Source organism: Physella acuta, unplaced genomic scaffold (assembly GCF_028476545.2).
Source record: "Physella acuta isolate Inbredline_101_S28 unplaced genomic scaffold, ASM2847654v3 ptg000600l, whole genome shotgun sequence".
NCBI classification, from domain to species: Eukaryota; Metazoa; Mollusca; class Gastropoda; family Physidae; genus Physella; species Physella acuta.
Window position 1 is genome coordinate 1,900,983 of NW_026732119.1, and position 26,518 is coordinate 1,927,500.

The following is a 26,518-nucleotide window of genomic DNA, read 5'->3' on the forward strand; positions in this document are numbered from 1 at the left end:
TGAGCGGGGGTAGCAAATCGAAAGTTCGAGGGGGGGGGGGGGGTGTAAATCGAAAGTTTGAGGGGGGGGGGGTGCAAATCGAAAGTTTGTCCCCGGGTAAAAATAGGAACCACCCCCCCCCCCTTGAGACGATCCTGGCTACGCCACTGCTTGTGTGTTTGAGAGTCTGTGGCAAATCTTGTTACTCGGATTGAACCCACTTCTAATGCAGGGATTTCTTTTCCGATACATGCGTCAGTGTCCAACAATGGACTCACCCGAAATTAGGGGTGCCGGGATTTCAGGAATAAACTATAGGCCTAACGCAAGCTTAATTGTGTTGAATTAGAATTATGTTTTGAGTTCGGTTAACTATGGGGATAGCATTAACGTTGATATTAGCAGAGTTTATACCGTCCCCCCCCCCCCCCCCCCCCCCGAACGAAATGAAATTTATAAAATTTATATAGAAAATATAGAAAATATAGAAAATATATACTTTTAACAGTGTCCGCCCCCCCCCGAAGAAAGTCTACCACCCCCTTCGAAAATTTCATGTCCCCCCCCCCCCCCCCCGGAGAAGTCTGGCAAAATCCCATAGAATTATTGGCTATGCCAGTCTGTCTGTATCTCGCAAAGGGAAACAACCAAGAAAATACTGAACACAAAACAAAACAAGAGTAATTGTAGAAAAGGGAAATAAGCAACAAATAAATATAGAAACGTGTTCTTTAATGCATGTCAGTAGACATGCTGGGCTTTTAATTAATTAATAATTTACCACCATTTACTTAACAGCCCTACTGCTATGAAAATGCCAATAGTGTGGCATTATTTGTCACTAGGATAAATCTAACCTGCATTTCAACGAGTAATTACCGGCTACGAATAAATTAATTACAGTTTTAATTATCAGCTGGGAGTAGAGGCAGGGATTAGCCACAATTATTAATGATTGATGATAAATACAACCGAACCTTAAAATAAGATGACCAGACAAAATATCAAATAAAGACCTGCGGCAAAACACAACACAACAGCCAATAGATAAGGACTTCAAAGTCTGTAAATGGGAATTGATTGGACTTGTCATTAGAAGGGAAGAAGAAATACCGCAAAGAAAGCTAAGAGTGGAATCCCCAGGGGAGGAGGAGTGTGGGCCGGCCAGAGATCATGGAGAAGAACGGTAAAGGAAGAGGGTCTCACGTGGACACAGATAAGGGGAGCTGCTCAACAAGTTCGCTGGAGAGGTGTGATTGCAGCCCTTTGCTCCCCAGTGACCACAATGGATTATTAAAGTCAAGTAGTAAGCAGAGTTTCTTTCAGGCATATCTTCGCCCCCCCCCTCCCCCGAAGAAGATCTACTGCCTTCCCCCTCTCCCCCCCCCCCCCCCCGCCTGAACGAAATTGAATTTTTATAGAAAACATACCAGTGTCCGCCCCCCCACCCCGGATGTTGTCCGACACCCCCCCCCCCTCCCCCGGAAATATCGGGTCCCCCCCTCCCGGAGAAAAAAGTCTGGAAGAAACACTGGTAGCAAAGAATGTCAGAATCACCTCCCGTCTCTGACGACCATATCTCCTGACCTTCAGGTGTTATTCAGTCTACGAGCCCGGTGGATCCCGTTTTAAACGAATACAGAGGGGGGGGGGGGGCAGGACACCATACTTGATATAATTATAAGGTTAAAGCAGTTTGGATTTAAGTTTTAAAAATTAAATTGAAATTGCTATGCTTACGTTATGTTTAGGTTAGGGTAAGCTGCCAGTTTTAAGTAAGGTAATTGTACGTTCTGGTGGGGTAGGTGGACAGCGTTGTGTTTACGTTTCTTTGGTGCGGTGTTGGTTTTGGGAGGTGAAAGGTGAAGGTCATGTGTTTATCAAATCTGTCAAAGAGAGAAATTTAGTACGTTGGCATAGAAGTTAAGTGAAAATTGTCTTAAAAGTTCATTAACAGTTGTCTTAATAGCTAAGTGAAAGTTGTCTTAATAGCTAAGTGAAAGTTGTCTTAATAGCTAAGTGAAAATTGTCTTAAAAGTTCAATAATAACTGTCTTTCAAGCTCAGTGATAGATGTCTTAAATCGTTCACTGACATTTGTCTTAAAAGTTTGGTGAAAGTTTTCTATATAGCTCGGTGGCAGTTGTCTTAAAAGTTCATTAACAGTTGTCTTAATAGCTAAGTGAAAGTTGTTATAACAGCTAAGTGAAAGTTGTCTTAACAGCTAAGTGAAAGTTGTCTTAATAGTTAAGTGAAAGTTGTTATAATAGCTAAGTGAAAGTTATCTTAATAGCTAAGTGACAGTTGTCTTAAAAGCTACGTAAACGTTGTCTTAATAGCTAAGTGAAAGTTATCTAAATAGCTATGTGAAAGTAGTCTTAAAAGTTCAGAGAAACTTGTCTTTAAAACTAAATCTCTGTTGTCCTACAGGATTTTACTTGCAATCGATCAACCCCCCCCCACCCCTCTCAAACCCACTTAACCACTCCCCCCCCCCCTCCAACCCTTATTCTGATCGTTATCAAGGACCCTCCATTACGGGTGTAAATCATTCTGCGATACGGTGCCCTCGACAAGTGTATCGGCTCAGGTGAATACATACCAGGTAGACAAACTTACCTGTGACATTCGCGAGCCTCGTTTTTGTATCCCAGGTTGGCGGGTTAAAAAATTAGCAGACACATTTTTTTCTTGCACTGGCTGGCAGAATTTAGCAGATCAGACACATCTGTGTTAGACGTTAGTAGACATTTTTGTTGGAGGTAAGTCTTTGTTGTTCTAAGTTGCCTATTTTGTTTCATTAGCGTGCGATTTTTACTTACTTGGAGTCTATGGCAAGTTATTAATTCTTATTTTGTATTTACATTTGCTGTTTTTTTTTTGTTTTTTTTTTTAATTTATGTCGTATTCCTGATATATTTGGAACGGTGTGGCCTAGCGGTAGAGTGCTAGACTGTTGGCCAAAAGTCTCGTGTTCGAATCTGAGTTCAAGTCAATACTATGTCCCTGAGTCCATCCAGTTCTGATGGGTACTTAAATCACGTTGGTGAAAGGTGGGCATAGAGCCGAGGTCACATAAACATGTGAACTCTACTTCACTTACCCCATAGACCGTCATGGAAGGGAACTTTAGTGAGGCATGTTTAACATATAAAACTAATTTGATTGCTTACAATAATTAAAACAACTTGGGCTCGGTAATTCTTTGCTTGCTGGCGAGCAGGGGAGGTAATGATTCATATTTAAGTTGTGGAAAAACGATAAATAACAAGACAATTTAATTCTTAATTAGTTGTGATCCAGGACTTAGATCAGGGGTTCTTAACATTTTGGGGTTATCGAGCCCAACCAGCTCTATATGCGCATTCACAGAACATTTCTTAATAGGAACTATAAAATATAATTTTTGTTTACTTAGTTGTGTGTCTTGTCCTCTGCCAAATGCCAGATACTGACTTACCTTCAATGGAACCCAGGTTAGAAACCACTGACCTAAAGGATGGTCAACGGGGGAGGGGTGTGATTTTCCTTGAGTGGAGTATAGGGTGGGCTGACATTTAAAAAAAAAGAAAAAAAAACTTTTTTAAAAGTCTTAAATAATTTCATTATCTGTATTTTATGTACATAGTAAAGTGTCTTTTCCTCCTTTCGTCAATTACTGTTAAGGGCGGTTGGGCTTCGATGTGGCGCGATCTGATAGTTTTATCATTTCTACAATACAACCCGCTAGGTAGTGTGCCATTCAGTCATTACCTCATCGACATAGGCGATATAAAACAACCGAGAAATACAACCGTCACCTAAAACTTCAGCAATCTACTATTCATAGAATGAGAACAAAATGATCTCGCAATAATTTAAGCGAGCATGAACATTAACATTGAATTATAAAAAAAATGTACTTACAGCACTTTATTCCAATCCAAACTTGGATGTTCTACTAGTTTTAAACATTTCCAAACTTCTATAACACACATACACTTATATCTTTACTTGTATCTGTTTTTAAACAATCGTCTAGACTTCTATTTTGCAAATAACTATTCCAGAATTACATATTTTGCTCAGTCAATGTATTTTTCGAATTTTGTTTACTGAACTACCCCCAATTTCCAACTTACCTAAATCCCCACCCCCTCCGCTCCCACCCTCACACACGTTTACTGTTGTTAGTGTTTCAATGGTTAAAACACTACTCTAACGTATAACCCTGCCATTAACCAAAGCGAATAGACTGAGTCACACATCGGGTGGTAGGGTCGTGACTGAGTTAGGAAAACACTGGATTTGTGTTCACGGTAGGAAGTCGTCGAGTTGATTGGGTAAACTCGAGCTAGGGCAAGTCTTTAACGGGGAGGGGGGGGGGGAATATACACACATTCTTTGCTACACACTCTTGTTGCTGCCTAACACACTTTTTGACACCCACGCAACTCACAAACATACACGTCGCTCCACACACTTCTTACCACACACACTTCACACACACTTCTTAAATTGTACACTTATCGGCACACACACACACTCCATGCAACATATTTCTAACACACACTTCTCTCACACACACGCACTTCTCTCTCTCTCTCTCTCACACTCACACACATACACTTCTTATTACACACTTCTCGCACACTCACATTTCTCGCCACACACACTTATCACGCACACACACTTCTTAAAACACACATTTCTCACACACACTTCTCGCCACACACGCTTTACGACACACACACCTCGTATGACACACATCTCGCCACACACACACTTCTTATAACTCTTTTTGTCACCCACACATTTCACAACATACACTTCTCCCTTCCCCCCCCCCACACACAATCGTCCACATACAAAAATTACTCCTAGCACTAGCGCCCTTCACTCCCGCGAAACATCAGGGTACAATAAACGCCCACACACCCCACTCATATCAAACACAACCCTCCACATTCATGCTAACTACAACCCCTCTTCTCGCGATACTGTTGCGTTACACAGACGTCCCATCATACAACTGTCCATTATGCCTACCCCCATCATAACATAGCCCGAATTACATACTTATCATAAAAGGACCACCGCAATACCAATTTACAATTAAACAAACGAAACCACATACTAATGTAACGTCCTGTTACGATCGACCTTTCGGTCAACTCCAAACACAATTCAAGGGACTGTTCAAACCCTAATTTAACTTGTCATCTACACAATTACACCACAAGCCCTCGACCCTAGCCGCTACCAACCAACTACTTACAATCGTTCACTCCAGCTTTTATATCCGCACTCGACATTTGGATAACAATACCTAAACACCCCGGGGTTAAATCAACTCACGCACGCCTCTCCCCTACTTTCTAGGCAATTCTAGCCCATTCTAGTCTAACCTACAACTGACCCATCACACCTACCAAACTAACGCCCGACGTACATACTTAGCGCCCGACGTACATAAATTCTCATTATAAAAGGTCTACCGCAACACAAACGCACAATAAAACAAACAAAACCACAAACATGAGAAGTGTGTAAGTAGCGACCTCACATACAACCCCCCACCACACCCACACCCTTCATACTATTACACTAGCGCCCTACTTATCTCTCATCATACAAACGCCCCAACAAGCAAACGCCCAGTTAAACAGACACCCACCGTCTCCTTACCATAACCGCCGGTATCGACGTATAGCCCCAACCCTCCTATGTCCCCCCTTCATTCACCCACCGTACAGCACAAAACGCCTTTAAAACCGCAAGTAAATTATCCTTAAAGATCGCTGTCACTCCAAACATTGAATCTCTCTTCACCAGTACTTGTCCATTACAGACGTCTATGTAACGGCGATAAAAGATACACGTGTATACTCGGCTGTGTAAATAAGCGGTTGTATGGTGCTATAGGCTATAGGGGACTGTCGGCGGTGATTGCTTGATTTATACAAGTAAGGGTTTCTCAAGTGTTCTTGTTAGCTGTATATATATATATATATATATATATATATATATATATATATATATATATATATATATGTATGTATGTATGTATGTTTTAAGCAATAAACGAATGTGACTACTTAACCTAATTATTGCCTATATTTATGTATATTGCCTATATATATATATATATATATATATATATATATATATATATATATATATATATATATATATATATATATATATATACCATAGTCCAATATTACCAAAATAAATAAACCATATTTAAAATTGCCTGTTATAACACTTGTAAAAACTATGGATTTACTATATTTCCTGAGCCTAATCCGTAAACCAAAACAGGTTTAACACAGTACATAGCTTTAGCACTCAAACAGATACCAGACTACTACCTGATAAGCTAGCCCTGTTCTTGATGTATACATTTTCGGCACGGTTTGAAATACGTTCTTACTATCGTCTATGCCTAAACTATCGTCTATGCTCACTACCCTTTTACCACTCTCTCCCGAATTTTTAAATCTTCTACCCAAATCTTCTCTTCATCTTCTCTCTATTCTATCTTTAACCTCTCTTCTACTCTATACACCTCTCTTCACCCCCCACCCCTTCTGTCTTATCTTTCTGTATATTTCTGTTCTATCTTCTTCTCCTACTAATTTGTCTATCTTAAACTCCTTTTCTATTCTTTCTAACTCTACCTCCTTCTCTTTATTTTCCCTATATCATGTCCTGTCAGCTCAACTTTTCTATCACGTTAAAATAACCAAACGAAACATTGAATATTGATTTCAACCGCCTTTGATTTATCGTGTTTTAACTATTCACAATTTTAATCCTGTTATTTGAAAGCTGCTCGAATCCCATGCGCCATCCATCACACTCTCCCCACACCCCACAAATTATGCACTTAATCTCCCACATTATATTCACAATAAAAGAGAGATTATCAAATCTTCCGGTTCATGATTAACGATAATCGACGCTGAGCGATCAAGGAAAATCGATTAGTTTAGTTTTCGATCGTGGCTGTGACATGAATGGCGCTCTAGTCCATGAAGTGTCTTGAGAGTTCTTGTTATCGGGCTAGTAAAACTATCGTGGACTAGCGTAGGAGTTGTCGCCCTTTAGTGATTTGTGTGTACGAGTTACTGTCCCTTTTTATTTTTTGTCGTGTAGGTTCGTTTACTGTTTGGTGTAGTTGTATTTAAGGCTTATCCTGTAGTTTTATGAATAGTTTGTCGTACAGTAGCATTTTTAAACTTCAATTTTAACTACAAAATAAGTTAAAATAGATTATATTACAAAGAAGTAGCTATTTCTGTAATGAGTTATGTTTCTCGTTTGAGGGATAATTAAATATTGTATTTACCAGATAATTAACAGCTGCCGTGTCGGGCCTGGGTATCAATAGGGAAGGTGAAGTAGAGTAAATCTGTTTCAGTGACCTCAATGCCAAGCCGAATTTTATTTTTCCTCACTTGTGTCAGATTATTATCAAAGTTTGAAGGACTTTAGAATAGCCAACGAATCTAAGTCAGGTATCCGAGTTACCATTCGTGAGCACTACAGTAAAATAACTTTTTTACAGATTGTACATTTATTGGCTAATCTGTTTTCTTTTAGGAGGTTCGGAGTTACCTGTTCCACTAACACCTGCAAGATTTACCTGTTCCATCAACACCTGCAAGATTTACCTGTACCCCCAACACCTGCAAGATTTACCTGTTCCACCAACACCTGCAAGATTTACCTGTCCCACCAACACCTGCAAGATTTACCTTTTTCCACCAACACCTGCAAGATTTACCTGTCCCACTAACACCTACAAGATTTACCTGTCCCACCAAAAACTGCAAGATTTACCTGTCCCACTAACACCTACAAGATTTACCTGTCCCACCAAAAACTGCAAGATTTACCTGTCAGATGGATCTGATCAATGACCTCACCTGTCCTGTATGTCTGGAACTCTACAGCCAGCCGGTCATCCTGCCCTGCAGTCACGTGCTGTGTCGTCAGCCGTGCGCTGAGCACATCTGTGAGTCCAACTTCATCCGCTGCCCCATATGCAGGTGTGTTCTGTTGTTGTTTTTTTAGCAAGTGTTGATATTTAATATCCACGTGTGTATTTTTAGGTATGTCTTTGTGTGTTTGTGTGTGTGTGTGATTGTGTGTGTCGGGGGTGCGTGTGTTTGTGTATGTGTGTGTGTATGTGTGTGTGTGTTTGCGTGTTTGTGTCTTTGTGTGTCTTTGTGTGTTTCTGTGTGTGTGTCTGTGTGTGTTTGTATGTGTGTTTGTGTGTGTGTCTGTGTCTGTGTATGTCTGTGTATGTGTGTGTGTACATTTGAAAATGTTTGTTTTGTTCTCAGCCTTTCCTGTTTATAGTTTGTTTTTTTTATTTTCGTGTTTTATCTACATGTCTGATACTTTATTTCAACCCGAGCAATTGCTTTTTTTTTTAATTTTTTCTTTCTCGTGAATACGAAGTATAGAGAAAGTCTTGTAATCGTGCAAAAAAAAAAAAATCGAGATTTTTACAAATCTCGACGTTTTACACCTCACTGATACGGAAAAACATAATTTTGCAATCTTGTCCGTATGTCTGTGTGTCTGTGTGTCTGTGTGTCTGTCTGTCTGTCCTTGTGTAAACACGATAACTTGAGTACCGTTACAGCTAGGTTGATGAAATTTCATATATAAGTATTTTATCAAAATCGTAGATCCGTATCAACTTTTGAGCGATTTCCGATAACCGGAAGTGGTACTTTTCCTACTTTGAATTACTATTTCAGATAGATAAATGAAATTTCACATGTAAGTAAAAGATCTAATTCTCTACCTTCTGTTAAATTTTGAGTAATTTCCGTTGACAGGAAGTAGCAATTTACGCTACTTCCGATTTCTCAAAAAACTAATGTAAATTTTTAAAGTACTAATAATATTGCGCACTATTATGCACATCTTTATTTAGCGTTCACTTGGTGTGCATTTCTTTTTTCTGCGAGATTATATTCTATATTTAAAAATTTGAGTATTTAAAATGGATTAAAAATCATGTCTAGAAGTCTATATCCCGAGTTGCCATCCCCCGTAGTGTTATATTAGAATATTCGAGAAAGTTTAGGGGAGATCACTCCCGGTTTATTTTTTTTTTTGTAGATCGAATTCCCTTTGTTAATCCCTGACAGGTTTCCACCGCTATTGTCGATTGCTCATAAAAAAAAAACGTGTTTTGTCAGCTGTTTTTTATTTTGTTTGTGTTCGTTTGTCACTTTATGTTCAGGGGTGCATTGGTTCGCAGGTCTACTAGGAAAATTTTCCGGTAGGCCCACTGAATCGTGTTATAATATGCGTTTTAGAGCTTTGGTTTTTTTTATCTTCCTTCATGCCAAAGTGTAAAATAGTTCAATTTTAATGGGGGGGGGGGGGGGGGCTAGGGATGACGGGTGGGATTAGGGGTGGGGGTGTGGGGGGGGGGGGGGAATGCACGATGAGGATTTCAATTAGAACATCGGGGAATCCTTTTAAAATTTTCCCGGATCTCTTGAACACAGCCAGTTCATTCATGTTTTTGAAAATCGACATTTTTCTTGTATTTTGTTTACCGGGTACTTTTTATTTGATTATATGTTTCCATTGTATGTCTATCTATACATATATTTGTGTGTGTGTGTGTTTCTGTCAGAATAGACTTACTCCATTGTTTGTCTGGATGTATGTGTGCTATTCAGTGTCAGTTTGTATGTGTGTTCGTGTTGCTTCAATGCATACAGTTACCTGATCGGCTAAGCGCTATCGAATCTCTCAAATTACTTCCCCTCCCCCCTACTGCTCTCCCCTTACCAACAGAAATAAATCCCCATTTAACTTTTCTAGAGTCAATAAATCACACTAACAATAGTTACACAAGACACTTAGTACACTAAGTATCCAATACGCAACAACCGATGTATTTACATTACATTTTATACGAGATTAACAAACAAATGATATTGTTGATAGATTAGCGAGGCTTAAGTTTTCGTTTTTGTCATATCAAATAACAATACATCACCACTAACCCAACAAGGCTAAAACATTAAGCCTAACTCTAAACGAAAACGCCCGTTGAGCTTAAACTAAAATAAAACGGTTACAATATTACTATACGAATAAGGGGGTAAGTTTACTGATAAGAACGACATACCAGATGTGTAGTCCACAAACAATACAATAAAATGATTAACAGATTTGGTTTCGTTTGCTAAAAGCTGGCTCGGCTATACCTTATGTCTTTTATGTGAAAGCTAGTGAAGCATACAGTCAGTAAGGCATATAGTCAGTAAGGCATACACTAAGTGAGGCATACAGGCCGTAAGGCATACAGTCAGTAAGGCATACACTAAGTGAGGCATACAGGCCGTAAGGCATAATTTTAGGCATACAGTCAGTAAGGCATTAACTAAGTGAGGCATACAGTTAGTGAGGCATAATTTTAGGTATACAGTCAGCAAGGCATACAGTCATTAAGGCATACAAGGCATACAGGCCGTAAGGCATTATTTTAGGCATACAGACTATTTGAGTAACTTAAAATGTTAAAGATATCACTGTTAGACGGCGATTAGGATTTTGTTTAGGTTAGCGTAGTGTAGGGGGGGGGGATTAGGTTCAGGGTTTGAACAAAAGTGTTTAGAGTAGTCGAACTATCAACATATGTTTTTTGTTTGTGATCTACCTATGTTTTAAAAAGTAGAATCGGATCTTGTAAAACTTCACTCAAATACGACTCTTTTTCTTTTTACCCAGAGAGAACTGTTATTTGCCCGGCGGGCTAACCGGCCTGACTCGGGTTATATCCATTGAAAACATCATCGAGAAAATGACAGCAGGTTCAATGTCACGCGCTACTTCTGGCCTAGACCCGAACCCCCCAGATTTTCATTGCAACGATCAGACCGCTAACGATATAGCCAGATGTGGCGTTCTGTCTTCCCCTTTATCAACCAACTCTTTGAGAAGGTCAAGTACGAGTCAAGACGTTCAAGATTCTCAACGAATTTCATTAGGAGTTCTAGACCGGTTAACTACACCAATAGATGGCTACAGTTTAAGTCACGTGATGTCGTCTGGTCGAGATTTCAATGATGTTGGTCAGTCTGCTTGGTCAGCGGACGATGAAGTTCAAAGAATTTTGTCGACACGTGGTCTAGCAGACGATCAGCTTCCAAACATTTTATCAACGCGTGTTTCATCAGAAAATCAACTTCAAAATATTTTATCAACAGCTAGTTTAGCAGACGATCAACTTCAAAATATTTTATCAACACGTGGTCTAGCAGACGATCAACTTCAAAATATTTTATCAACAGCTAGTTTAGCAGACGATCAACTTCAAAATATTTTATCAACAGCTAGTTTAGCAGACGATCAACTTCAAAATATTTTATCAACACGTGGTCTAGCAGACGATCAACTTCAAAATATTTTATCAACACGTAGTTCACCAGAAAATCAACTACAACATATTTTATCAACAGCTAGTTTAGCAGACGATCGGCTTCAAAATATGTTATCAACACGTCGTTTATCAGACGACCAAAGTCACCAACAGATGCATGAGGGTGGGGTCAGGGAGGGAGGCCCCACCCATCACGACACAAAGATCTCTCGTCAGGTTGCCAAGGTCTCCGAGGCGATGGCCGAGGTTCTAACCCAAACCACGCACACGTTCCATGCGGCCGCGGTGCTGGACGAGGCAGACGACAGGCGGTCAATGACGTCACAAAATGGCGGAGTTTCATTGTCGGAAGATACGGACATTGCCAAGGTAACTTAATAGTGATATAACAGATTTAGAAACCTAAGTTAAAAAACTTGTAAACAAACATATCTAACTAGTGGTTACAAACGTCAAAACAAATAATAATAATCGATCTAATTTGTATTCATTTAGCCACATTTGCAAAAAAAAAAATTTCAAATCGATGAAGATGAAACTAGTGAAACCAATTAACATCCAAATATCTGACCTAATAAAAACCTACAAATATTAATCGATTGAACCTCCAATTTCGACTCACAAAAATCTAATTTAAATAAATTAAAATCATTTTATTTAAACTTATACAGATATTCATTTTAATAAGAAATACTCCTTTATTTAAAGCTGCTTATTTTTCGCTTTTTAAGCCAAACTATTATATCTCAAAAAGATAAGTTAACTCATTAAAATCCGGCTACTATAGCCTATAAAAATACAACAAATTGAACGAATTAATATCTAACAATATTCAGCAATTTAAAACCAACATTATTACCCCTCAACCCCCCCTCCCTCCCCCTACCCCTGCAGAAACTGGAAGAAAAACACCAGACGTTGTGTGAAATACGATGCCAACTGCTGGCCAATCAGGTGGATTACGTGGGTCACGTGATGAAGTTACAGGTATGTTACAATTTTTTTACAAACTAACTTTGTGTGTAAAACCAATTATTGACGTAGATATAATATTAATTCTGATATGTTCTGATTGCTATATGATGTTGATTGCAGTGGGACAAACTTTCAATTTTCGATGTGCACCCCCTCCCCCTGAAACTTTCGATTTGCACACCCCTCCCCCTCCCGCTCAAAGTTTTGATGATTTTCCCCCCCCCCCCCCCCCCTCAAACTTTTGATTTGCACCTCTTAAAAGAATATTTAACACTCGAATTAATCACTTAATTAAGTGGAATTATCATTTTCCTCTATATATTTTGCTATTTTTTTGCCTTGGTGTCACCCCCCTAAATGGTGTCACCCGGTGCGGTCCGCACCCCCTCCCCCCTCTCGCCACGCCACTGGCTGATTGAAGTATGCTGTTGATTCAACTATGCTGTTGATTTAGATATGCTGACTGAGATATGCTGAGATATGCTGTTGATTGAGATAATCTGTTGATTGAGATGTGCTGTTGTTTGAAATAAGCTTGTGTAAGCTGTTGATCGACATATGCTGGTGATATACTGTTGACTGCTATATGCTGTTTTTTATTATACTGTTGACTGCTATAGGATGTTGTGTTTGCAGGATGTCACCGATAGCAGCCGACACGTCATCAACCAGTCATGTGACGCTCTCATACAGGAAGTCGAGACAAAACGGAAGTGGATGTTGGATCGTGTCAGCGCCGCGCGCCGCCGGAAGGAAGTGGAACTGGGCGACAGTCACGTGACGAGACAGGCGCTGTTGACCTTCACTCGTCAGCTGTTGACCCTCGCCGACAGCCTGTTGAAAGCTGGGTACCACATTTCGCCTGAGGAGGCGGAGACCGTGTTTGCTAGGTATCCTATCTGAACGTCTGATGAACGGTTAGACCAGGGGTCTCCAAACTACGGCCCGCGGGCCGTATCCGGCCCGCGAGGTCCTCTCATCCGGCCCGCGGAGATCTTTTTGTCCACGGAAAAAAACGTTTGTTGGTGATAGCTGAGAACATTGCCCAGAAAAATTAAAGACATGCCAGTATGAAACTGGCCCCCGAACTGAAATTTGATAGTTAATGCGGCCCTCGGACTGAAAAGTTTGAAGACCCCTGATTTAAGATAAAGGTTAGGTTTGAGGTTAGCAAGATTAAGGTTAGAGTTTGGAAAAAGGTTAGGGTTATGAGTGTTCAGGGCCGTGTTAGTGCAAAATTTATAATACGAGTCGATGTGGTCTAGCGGTAGAGCGCATGCTTGCTAACCCAGAAGTCATGAGTTCCAAACCCCAGCTCCAGATCTAATGTCGTCAACTGATCGAATTGTTTTCGGTGCCTTACGATTTATTTGCTGGGGAGGAAGTAGAATATCCCCCAAGTGTCCAAATATTTGTAAAATGAGTGAGCTAAACTCACGATTCTTAAAAGCTCTTCAATACAGAAAATCAATTTTTGTTAGTCCATGTCAACAGCAAATAGCAAGTTTTCAATGTGAGATTATTTATAACTTTACTAACTTTTGATCAAAGTAATAGGAGAGTATCGTATAGGATAAGGTGACGTGTCAATGTAAAGGGCCTTACAAGATGAATAATTAACGCTGTCTTTGGATGGCGCGTTGTATTTAAGTTTAGTGCTCTGTAGGGTTATGTTTAGCCTGGAATATACGTTTAAGAATACCTCAAGGTGCTGTGTTTCTTTCAGATTTTTTTCTTCGGGAGGGGGCGCTTGAAATTTTTAGGGAAGGGGGGGGCGGACTAAAATTTATGGGGGGGGGGGGCGGACTCTGTTAAAAGTATATTTTTCTATATAAATTTCGGAGGGGGGGTAGACTTTCTTCGAGGGGGCAGAGCCGCCGCACCCCCCCCCCCCTCCGGAAGAGATGCCTGGAAGAAACTTTCAAGGTCACATTTCTGATTTTTAATATTACAATGATTACATTTGTGTGTGTCGTAAATAAAAATTCAAAATTACTGTTAAATTTAATTAAAGCGAATATTCGCAAAAAAGGTCGAATGTAGGCTTCATATGTGCCTATTATTCTCCCCCACCCTAACCCACCCTCTCAGTATGGCGCTGGCTGAAAGCGAATGTCGCAGACATGTCAAGGAATCAACATCTAATCTAGGTCAAGGTCACATCGTCGACTTCAGAACTTCCATGGCTTTGATCAGAGACTTGGATTTCTTATCAGGTGAGTCGAGTCAGTGAAACCTCATTCACACATCTTTAGCTGCTTTTTTTGTAACATCGTTTGCTTGTTGCTATATTGTGAAATCGTTATTATTACAATAGATCGTATAAGAAACTCGTCATAAAACTAAACCACCAAGATTGTGGGTTGGGTTTTTTTTTTTTTTTTTGTTGTTGGTGGAGGTGTGTGTGTGTGGGGGGGTTAGTAAACTAGTGAGTAGACCTAAGAGCTAAGTGGAGAAGGTTGATGTAAAAACAAGTTAATTAAAAAGTCTAGTGACATTTAAGCGCAATTTCCTTATGTTATCCAAAAATAGATCTGTCGTAGCGTAAATCAAGAGTAGGGTTAGTAAAACCATTGGTTAGTTATTAAAACGTTTTTTATTAATTTTTTTTTCAGTATTTTACATGTTTTATTTACAATAGAGTTACATGACTAAAAACCATTGCGCGCCTAGCTACCGAACGTGATGTCGCAGCCATTGAACGTGATGGCGCAGCTATTGAACGTGATGACGTTTGTGGTGTGGTTGGATAAAAATGCCTACTAATTCGATCCAAATTTTAATTAATAAAAAAAAAATTGTGACCGAACGAAAGGATATTTTTGAAAACTTTCTTCGGCAATAGTGTTCTAAATTATGGCAGGAATCGATTGGTACATGTTTCAAGTCGCTAAGTGGTCTGGTTTGGTTGCCGAGATAGTGGCCAAAAACTGCATTTTTTCGAGGTTTTTTGGCTTTTCCGGGAAATCCATGAAAGAAACCCGGAATTTTTTTAGCCTATGTTCATCCTCCTAACTTGCTTAACATAATTGCTTTTGGAACTAGTCCTCGATATTTCTTCGTTGAGGAGGAGATACGACTTAAACCTGCGGACACACATACATCCATACATTCATTCATCCATCCATTCCCAGAAATGACGAGTTAATAAACGCAATTCTCCAGAATGGAAATTGCGCTAAAAAATGAAGACGTAGCGCCCCTTTTCTTAAACAATTATTTTAAAATATCAAAGGTGTACCTTTGTGAAATTAATGCGCTACATTAGCGAGAAGGGATGTGTGGGGGGAACATATTCAAACTTCTTGACGTCATGTAGTGACTGAAAGCAAATATAACCGTTTTAGATGTTTTAGAAGACATACAAACATGCTAACATAACATGAGCAAGTGTCATAAAGTTAAGCTCCACTGTGCTAATATTTTTTTGTACACGTGTTTCTCTTACCTACAGCACCACACAAACCTGTTATTGAGGTGGAGAAATGTTACCGGAACTCTGATAAGGTGCTACTGTCCGTCAGAAACACCTGCTTTCGTGACGTCATTGACCACTATGAGATATTTTACTGCACGATGGAACAACACAGGAAAGGGGCGGAGGTAAGGGTTGGTGTGAGCAGGGGAGGGGGGTGGGAATAGGGGTGGAGGTTGGGGCTAAGCTTGAGTACTATGGTGGGGCAGGTGTGGGGGTAGGAGCAGAGGCGTAGCGAGGGGGGCGGGGGTGTGGACAGCACCGGGTGACACCATTTAGGGGGGTGACACCAAGGCAAAAAATAGTAAAATATATAGAGAAATACTTAAGGAGTGGTGCAAATCGAAAATTTGAAAGTTTGTCCCCGGGAAGGGTCGCTACGCCTCTGGGGGTCGACACCATTAAGTGCCGCACCGGGTGACACCCGAGCTCGCTACGGCACTGGGTAGGGGTAGAGGTGAGATACGTCATAATATTGTGTACACACTTGTATCAACTGATACAAGAGTTAGGTAATTTTAGGAAGGGAGAGGGAGGAGTTGTTATATTTTGTGAACAGAGTTTCTTTCAGGCATTTCAATGGAGGGTTACCCCCCCCCCCATACACACGGACCACGTCCACGCCCCCCATCCTCACCCGCCAAGCACAGTATTTCTTCGGGACTTTTTTTCTCCGGAGGGGGGGGGGGGGGAACTTATAATTTTCGGGGGTTGGCGGACTAAAATCAACTGGGGGGAGGGCGGACACTGATAAAAGTATATATTTTCTAAATAAATTTCACTTCTTTCGGGGGAGGGGGCGGCGGTAGACGTTCTTCGGGGGGGGGGGACGCAGGACAAAATATATACTGTAACCAGTTTTCCGGTCTCCCAAAAGAAATTTTAAGTGTACTACCCCCGCCCCCCCCCCCCCCCCCCCCCCAATAATGTGTCTGAAAGAAACTGTGATACAATGTTACAATGGCGGTGAGCGTAAATTAAAGCTAAAAAACAATCTAGAGTTTATTTATAGACGACACCATATAAACCACGACAGGTGTACTTTACTTCTTGTATTTACAAAATGCATGTATTGGTGATTTTACTCCTAAAAATATTAGAAAACATAACTAACAGTAAAGTGGCTTTTTTACTCCTTTGTTAAGGACATGTTGACGGCCAAGGTGGAGAGGGATGTGCTACCAGTAATGGACGGCCAAAACTTCAGGTGTGTGCTGATCGAAAACTTGACCCCGGCAACCGTCTACCTGTTTTTGTGTCGTCGCTGTCAATCAATGGGGCGGAGCTTAAGGAGTGACCACGCCCAGTGTGTAACACTAAACTCAGGAGGGTGTCATATAACAGGTTAGTTTTATGTAATATTTAAAGGCTGGTGGGGGGAGGGGGGGGTATGTTTTCTACCAGTCCAATTATGCAACACAATTATAATCTTCTTAAAAGGCGTGTTAAATTACTGGCAGTGTTTCTTCCACACTTTTTTTCTCCGGTGGGCACTTGATATTTTCGAGGGGGGGGGGGGGGGACGAACTACATTTTCCGGGGGATGGACACTGGTTAAAGTATGTTTTCTGTATAAATTTCATTTTCGTTCGAAGAGATGCCTGGAAAAATCTATAAAAGAAAAAATAAAAGTATTTTGTAAAGTACAACTTTTGTATTCTATTATTAGCGTCAATTTTTATATTATACACTACGAGCTTATCATCGCTGTGCGTTTAAGTACAACATAAGACATGACACATATTTGTTTTATTTTTACAGAGTGAAAGTGAATAGACATATTTGTTATAATTATCGGGCAAACAATGTGTTTTCATTTTTCATAAAAGGAGACAACCGAGAAAATATTTGCTTGGTATTTATATTTTGCGGTTGTTTCCCTTAGATTGTCCTGAAGTACTGTTCAACCCAAACAATAAAAAGTTTATAAGCTGTTTTTTTAATAATTGCAGAGGCGTAGCTATGGGAGGGCGGGTGGGACGCCCGCCCCGGGCGCCGACCTAAAGGGGTCGCCAAATAGGATAGAAAAATTAAATAAATTTTGAACTGCATTTCTAAATTATACATAGTCGAAGCTATGGAGAAGAAGACCATACTCGGGTTTACGGGCTTACTTAACTGTTTTTTACATCATATGTCCGGATTTAACATAACCATCAAGGGACAGTGACTGGTAAAAAACGCCCACGACCTTTCCTAATAGGGATGTTGGGGAGGGGGGGGGAGCTTTTTCGCCAATGCCAATGTGAATAACTATACACATGAGGAGGGAGGAGGCGCAAAGTTCCGGGATGGTTCGCTACGCCTCTGAATAATTGTATCCAGTGTTTCTTCCAGACTTTTTTCTCCGGGGGGGGGGGGGCACTTGAAATTTTCGGGGGGGGTAAACTTTCTTCGGGGGTGGGGCGGACACTGTTAAAAGTATATATTTTCTATATAAATTATATACATTTTATTTCGTTCGGGGGGGGGGGGCGGTAAAAAATTGATGCCTGGAAGAAACTCTGATTGTATCTTATTTATTTATTTTAATTTTATAGCCCCAGTTATAGAGGAGAACCTATGCTACAGGAACGAATCCACTGCGCATGTCTTCACCTCAGCGTCCCCCAAACATACAAACCACGTGATCCTGTACAAATCTACCAGTTCCTGCCTGTGGACGGGGATCAGGTCAGCTCGACCCAGTGACCATCACGTCATCACAAACCTCCGTGCAGACACGAGCTACGTGGTGGCCCTGATGTCCACTAGCACTACAGGAGAGTTCCATATATCATCTCAACTGCTGCTCAAGGCCCTAGATCACGTGTCGTGTTTACATCCATAATTAGTGTTTCTTCCAGACTTTTTTCTCCGGGGGGGGGGGGGGGCACTTGAAATATTTTTTTTGGCGGGGGGGGGGGGGGGCGGTCGGTAGACTTTCTTTGAGGGGGGGGGGGCGGACACTGTAAAAAGTATATATTTTCTATAAAAAATTATATAAATTTCATTTCGTTCGGGGGGGGGGGGGGGGGGGCGGTAAAGAGAGAGATGCCTGGAAGAAACTCTGTCCATAATGTTTTACCTGTGAACTATTTAGAATATATTGAATTGAGATATATATATTGTAAAATAAATAATTTTCTATTTTTAGATTATTGTTGTTGTTTACATTTTCCATATAACAGTTGTTTACAATTTTGTTGTTGGAATGTGAAAATGATTCTTTTTTAGATTTAAAATGAAAAATGTATTTGACTGAATCGTCAAGACCGACATGGTGAGGACTACCTATGGAGGTGACATCAAAATAAAAAGTTGCAAGTTGGATTGAGAAAATGTTACTCTTTACAGTAAATTACATAACCCTTTATAGTAAATATCTTTACTCTTTACAGTAAATACCTTTACTCTTTACAGTAAATAACGTAACCCTTTACAGTAAATAACTAAGCTTTACAGTAAATGACTTTACTCTTTACTGTACATAACTTTACTATACAAACATATACTGTACGAAATGTAACTACACAAAACCCTACAGCAGAAACCAATTTTATTGGCTATATAGTTGAAGTAGAGTTTATCTTTACACACTAACACAACCAGCAATGTAAACTGCGGCTGATATAAATTAGGTCTCGTCTATGTGATGTGGTGATCGAGGGATAGAACCTACAATTGTCCACATTGATAGTTGCGAGTTCGGCTCCTAAAATGTCTCCAAGACTACTCAGCCCTTATGGGTACCTGGCACAGGTTGAGGAAAATATAGACTGCATACATCAGCTCTATTTCATCTACAACATGGACGTTTGATCTAAAAGGTTATTTTTTTTTAAACCATACTTCTTCACTTCAGATTAAAGTAATAACATAACTACATTGTTAGGATGTCGAAATGTAATTTTAATAATACAATTACAGAAGAATGATGCATACATATGTAAGGATGATACATAAACTTATAAATGTATAGGCAGTTTAAAAAGAAATCGTTGCATTAAAATAGTGCATATGGTGATGCAATAAATAAAAAATGTTATTAATGGTACATCTATATAATTAAATTAATTATTAGAACTAGAGACGTTTGCATACAGCTCCCATGTAGCATATAGACAAACAGCTCCCATGTAAAATATAGACACACAGTTGCTATGTAACATATAGACATACAGCTCCTATATTACATATGGACACACTACTCCCATGTAACATATAGACACACAGCTTCCATTAAACATGGACACACAGCTTCCATTAAACATGGACACACAGCTTCCATGTAACATATAGACACACAGCTTCCATGTAACATAAAGACACACATTCCCATGTAACATCAAAGCTTCCATCAAACATAGACGAACAGCTTCCAATTTATAAGGACACACAACTCTCTTGAAAAATATAGACATCAAGATCCCATGATAAGATGTAAAATCAGTACCCATTAAACAAATCAGAGGCGTAGCGACGGGGGGGGGGGGGCAGTGGGGTACATATGTCCCAGGGTGCCGACCTTAGGGGGCGCCAAAATGGGTTGTAAAAACAAATCAACATGTCATTTTAGCTGCAGTTTGAGATGGGGGGGGGGGTGCAAATCGAAAGTTTTAGGGGTGTGGGGTGCATTTTTTTTTAATTTGCTTCCGAGGGGGGCGCCTATTTGAAAGTTTGTCCCCGGGCGCCGGGAAGAGTCGCTACGCCTCTGAAACAAATACATACAGTTCCTTCTAGAAGGTTATACTGATAAATCTATCTTTAATTACATTTTTTTTAAACCAGCTTGTTTTACCACGTACAAAGACAAAATATTTTAGCTGTACAATCGTCTATCTTCTTTAGTGGGGAAAAATATTATGTCCTAGAGTTATAGGCTACATCAACGTTCCTTAGTAATGAAAAATATGCCATTGATAATTATAGAAAATACATTTCTAAAGTTTTTGAGAAATATTCCCTTGCTCTAAACATTAAATTGCCTTAATGTTGAAAAAAAAACAATTTTAATAAATATCAAATTTCCTTAGTGTAAAAAATATGCCCTTGTAATAAACATCAAATTTCCTTAATATTGAAAAGTGTTCCCTTGTTATGAATATCAAATTTCCTAAGTATTAGAAATATTCCATTGAAATGAATATCAATTTTTTGAAAACTTGCCCTTGTAAAACATCAAATTTCCTTAGTGTTGAAGAACGTGCCCCTTGTAAAACATCAAATTACCTTAGTGTTGAAGAACGTGCCCTTGTAAAACATCAATTACCTTAGTGTTGAAGAACGTGCCCTTGTAAAACATCAAATTTCCTTCGTGTTGAGAACAAGCCCTTGTAATAAACATCAAATTTCCTTAGCGTTGAAGAACATGCCCTTGTAATAAACATCAAATTTCCTTAGTGTTGAAGAACAAGCCCTTGTAATAAACATCAAATTTCCTTAGCGTTGAAAAAACAGGCCCTTGTAATAAACATCAAATTTCCTTAGTGTTGAAGAACATACTCTTGTACTAAATATCAAACTTTCTTAGTGTTGAAGAACAAGCCCTTGTAATAAACATAAAATTTCCTTAGTGTTGAAGAACACGCCCTTGTAATAAACATCAAATTTCCTTAGTGTTGAAGATGTAATAAACATCAAATTTCCTAAGTGTTGAAGAACATGCCCTTGATCTTGTCAGAGACCAGCTTGATGTACCTCAACCAGCTGTTGCCGACACCTAGCCGGTCCAGAGCCAGCTGTACTGCAGCCGTGAAGACATCTTTCACGCCCAGCTGTGTGAGGGCTGAGCACTCCACGTAGGAGTCCACACCGTAGCTGGTGGGGGGAGAGGGGAGGGGTGGGGGAGTGAAGAGATGCAAACGGTTAATATTTGAACAAAAATTAAAGATTAGCATATATATATATATATATATATATATATATATATATATATATATATATATATTTATATATTATATATATATATATATATATATATATATATATATACATATATATATATATATATATATGTATATATATATATATATATATATATATATATATATATATATATATGTGTGTGTGTGTGTATATATTTATATATATATATATATATATATATATATATATATATATATATATATAATATATATATATATATATATATATATATATATTTATATTTTATATGTGTGTGTGTGTGTGTATGTGTAGATACATAATATACCTATAACATAAATTGTCACTTCTTCAATAACTAACCCTGCCTACGCCACACTCTTTGTGTAACAAAAACAAACGTGTATTTTCCATCAAAAGTGCATAACATTTATTAGACTATAGACGTACAAAAATATATCTGTCCCAATTCTTCTAATCTACTTCACGAAGAAAAACTCAGTTTGTTTACTTCCGGTTTATTTTTTATTTTAATTAAGTTCACTGACGCGGGTCTGACGCCACTGAATTTTAACACAGTCACGACGACCTGGGGGGTAGACGCTGATCGTCTGCTTCAGCACGTCTGATAGCGCTGACAAGGCTTATGACACGGTTTTAGAGTGGGCTGAATTTAAAATCAGGATTCAATTTATTTCGTGAAAAATTTGTTTTTGTCGAATAATTTTGTTAAGACATTTTCATAAACAACTATCCGAATTTGATTTAAATGCTTCTTGACTCATAGTTTTGTTTGTCGTAAATATTTGTCTGTATGAACTACATAACCTCTAAAGATAATTTCGTAAACCTTTCTTTAAAAGAAATGCTTTGTAAATTTAAGGTAACGAAACCTTATTTTTTTTCTGAAATTTAAATGAATTAAAGTATATATAGGGAGTAGCCGTGGTCGGGTCGGTAAAGCTCATGGTTGCAATGGGTTCAAACCCCCCGGACAGATGAGGCTCGATAGCTGGGGATAGCAAACCATCAAGGCAAGACAACTCTAAAATCAAAAACAACTGCTGTTTTATTGTTTGTTCTTGGTTTGAGAAAGGATATGGAAGCAGATCCAAAAAGAAAAGCAGGCTGAAATAGGGAGTCAACAGCCTATCATGGTGCATTACCAGTAGCCACATTATACTTATTAAGTGTGTTGGAGGAAATCCCATCCAACATTACATTTAAGAACGGCGAAGAAGAAGAATTAAATTAAATTTCCTAGCAGAGACCTTCATAACATCTGAAAATCAAACTTTTATTAACATGTTCTTGTTTTGATTCAAAACAGCTTTATAATTACTAGATGACTTAAAGTAGGTTGTGTGAAATTTAAAGGCGTTAACTATTTTGGTAATTAATGATCAAATCTCAACAAAATGTTAGGTTAGTAAAAATAATTAAAGTAAGATTAGGGATTGTACTTAAAAAAAAATAAACTTTGCCATAATAAAAAAAAATAAGGTGCGATTAAGACATGTAGTTTTGAAACTGTTTAAGCTTTATAATTGGCGTTTTATTTTTCCTGATAAAATACCACACTATCCCCCTCCCCCCCCCCCCCCTTTCACACTACACACACCACCCCTCCAACCACACAGACAGACACACAGACCACGATCATCAAGTTGTTTTACCATTTGAAAATAATTTTTAACCTAACTAAATCTCCCCTGAAGTTTTCATTTGTATGTAAACTTCTAATTGTAACGTCATTTAAAATGGAGCTTTAAAATACCAGGGTATGTCTATGATGAAAATAAAAAACTATAAGTTTATGAAAAAACAACGGGGCTGCGTGGCCTAAGTGGTAGAGCGCTAGAATGCTAGCCCCTGAAGTCTTGAGTTCGAATCCGGGAACAATTCATCAACTCAAGTTAGTCAGCTCTTTAGGGTACATAACTCATGTTTGTCAGTTATTTAGGGTACCTAACTCATGTTAGCCAGGTCTGATGGGTACCTAACTCATGTTATCAAGTTATTTAGGGTACCTAACTCATGTTAGCAAGTTTTTTAGGGTACCTAACTCATGTTAGCAAGTTATTTAGGGTACCTAACTCATGTTAGCCAGGTCTGATGTTTAACTGTTGATCGCTAGGTCTAAAGAGGATTCTTTAATTTATATGAAGAAAAAACATCAATATCTAAGAAAACTTGAGATTGTCTTGAGAGCAGTGGCGTAGCGAGGTCGGGTGTCACCCGGTGCGGCACTTAATGTTGTCACCACCCCCAGAGGCGTAATGACTCTTCCCGGGGACAAACTTTCAAATTTTCGATTTGCACCCCCCCCCCCCTCAAACTTTCAATTTGCACCCCCCCCCCTCTCTCAAACTTTCGATTTGCATCCCCCCCCCTCAAACTTTCTACTCACCTGTCTGCAATTTCCTGGAAATTTTTCGGTCCTGTATGTTGACCTTGACCCCGTGGCCGGCTGTCAATCTTTGTCCGTGCCAGCACCCACTGGACCAAACGTGGCAAACATGGTCAGCTGCTCAAACAGACAGCGTCAACAATTTTATACATCATCAATTTCTTAAACATCATCAACAGATCTAACATCATTTGCTCAACCAAACATCATAAGCAGATCAAATATCATCAACTTTTCCAAACATCATCGACTACTTAAAAACATTAACAATTCAAACAAACATCATTAACTACTCAAACACACAGATCTAACATCATCAAATACTCTAACATCATCGACTGCTCAACATCATCAACTGCCCAACATCATCAACTTCTCAACATCATCAACTGCTCAACAACATCAACTGCTCAACATCATCAACTTCTCAACGTCATCAACTGCTCAACATCATCAACTGCTCAACTTCATCAACTGCTCAACATCATCAACTGCTCAACATCATCAACTGCTCAACATCATCAACTGCTCAACATCATCAACTGCTCAACAACATCAACTGCTCAAACATCACCAGCTTTTTAAATATCCCACACTCTTACTATTTACTCTGAGTGAACACCACGGCAGCAGAGTTTCTTCCAGGCATCTCTTCGGAGGGGCTTTGCCCCCCCCCCCCCCCACAAAAAATTCTACCGACCCCCCCCCCCCCGAACGAAATGAAATGTATATAATTTATATAGAAAATATATACTCTTAACAGTGTCCGCCCCCCCCCCCCCGAAGGAAAGTCTACCGCCCCCCCCCCCCCGAAAATTTTAAAATTTCAAGTGCCTCCCCCCCCCCCCCCCCCCGGGAGAAAAAAGTCTGGAAGAAACCACTGCACAACAGTGATCACGTGATTTGAACCCCATTCTTCACACTTCACGACTCACTACTCACAGTTGACTATTCACACCTAATAAATCACTTCTCACAATTGACTATTCACACCTCATACCTCACTATTCAAAGACTCACGACTCACGACTCACACACCCCTCACCTCCTGCTCCAACTGCCCGTCCCTCAGATCTGTGTCCACGCAGTAGACCACGACGTGGCTATCACTCAAAGAAAACCTGCGGCAAGTCTCGTGACCATCGTCCACCTCTAGCAGGACCTCGACCTAAATGGTCAACAGTGGGACACGCCGTTAGCATGGGGATAGCGGGCTACGGTAAATTCTGTCAGGCATTTCTTCGGGAATGGGAAGGGGGGAAGGCACCCCCCTCCCCCACCCATCACGACGAAATAGAGCATATAGAAAATGTAGTAAAGTTTTAAGTGCGCCCCCCTCCCCAGCACCTTTAAAGTAATGTCTTAAAGAAACACTAGTGGGGGATTGTCTTCCAATGAGAGTCATATTTGGTTATTTATGGTGAAAAAAGCTATCTGATAAGATCAGAGGGCGTAGCGATGGGGGGGTACATATGTCCCCGGGCGCCGACCTTAAGGGCGCCAAAATGGGTTGAAAAAAAAGTAAAAGCTCACTTTAGCTTCAGTTTTGAATTATAAATCTAAAAAATATATTGGGGGAGGAGGGGGGAAAGGCGTCAAATTGAAAGTTTGTCCCCGGGCGCCGGGAGGGGTCACTACGCCTCTGGATAAGATAAAAACAAATGTTTTGATTTCAAGAATAGACGTGGATTGGCTATGGTGTTAAAAAACGGTCAGAGACTTGTGTGTGGGGCATTTCTTTTATTTTTCTTTATTTCTTTTTTTTTTGGGAGGGGGGGGGGGGGGGGGGGTTGAAGGGTAAGTTGTGGGAAAGGGGGGGGGGATTGGGTGGGGGTAGTAGGGAGAGTGGTTGCTGAGTTGGGAGCGTATCGTCTTCGATGTTGGACTTTAGTTTGGGGGCCCCTCCAAGGTTACTATAAAACCCAGTGTTTTCTTACAGTTTATATTTCATCGATTTGGTGGGTGGGGTGGTACTTACAGTTTCGGTTGGGGGGGGAAGGGGGGGGGGCTATAAGTTTCCTGGTAAAAGACCTAGTATAGATGTACGTTTTCTTTATAAATTATTTTTCTTTTGAAAGAGATGTCTGAAAAGAACTTTGTTTAAAAAATCAAGGAGAATAGCAGCTTTTTAAATGATTCGTGATTTTTTATAAGATATATCAAAAATTGATTTTAATTGGATATTGAACAATGGTTTTTATTTAAGTTACATCTATAGTAATTGCTTTGAATATTAAAACACGATTAATTACTTTCAGAAAATATAAAATCAACGTTTATTAAACATCGAAAATACAAAGATAAAAAAAAAATTCATAGAAAAACGTTTTAATAACAAGCTTTTATGTAACCTATTGAATACCTTTACTAATATTTAAGAAGAGACCCACGCTTTTCTTTATAGTAATTTA

General features: G+C 39.5%; 1 protein-coding gene across 1 annotated transcript in view; it reads right to left on the bottom strand.

Annotated features, from left to right (window-relative positions):
* Nucleotides 1-21,445: 21,445 nt before the first annotated feature.
* Nucleotides 21,446-26,518, bottom strand: part of LOC131947558 (uncharacterized) — a 6,681-nt gene continuing 1,608 nt past the window's right edge. Inside the window, exons 2-4 of the mRNA XM_059308805.1 lie at nt 25,153-25,275; nt 24,108-24,224; nt 21,446-21,631 (exon numbers count right to left, since the gene is read on the bottom strand). Coding sequence (XP_059164788.1) covers nt 24,171-24,224; nt 25,153-25,275 — 177 coding nt within the window. The 3' untranslated portion in view covers nt 21,446-21,631; nt 24,108-24,170. The remainder of the gene's footprint in view (nt 21,632-24,107; nt 24,225-25,152; nt 25,276-26,518) is intronic.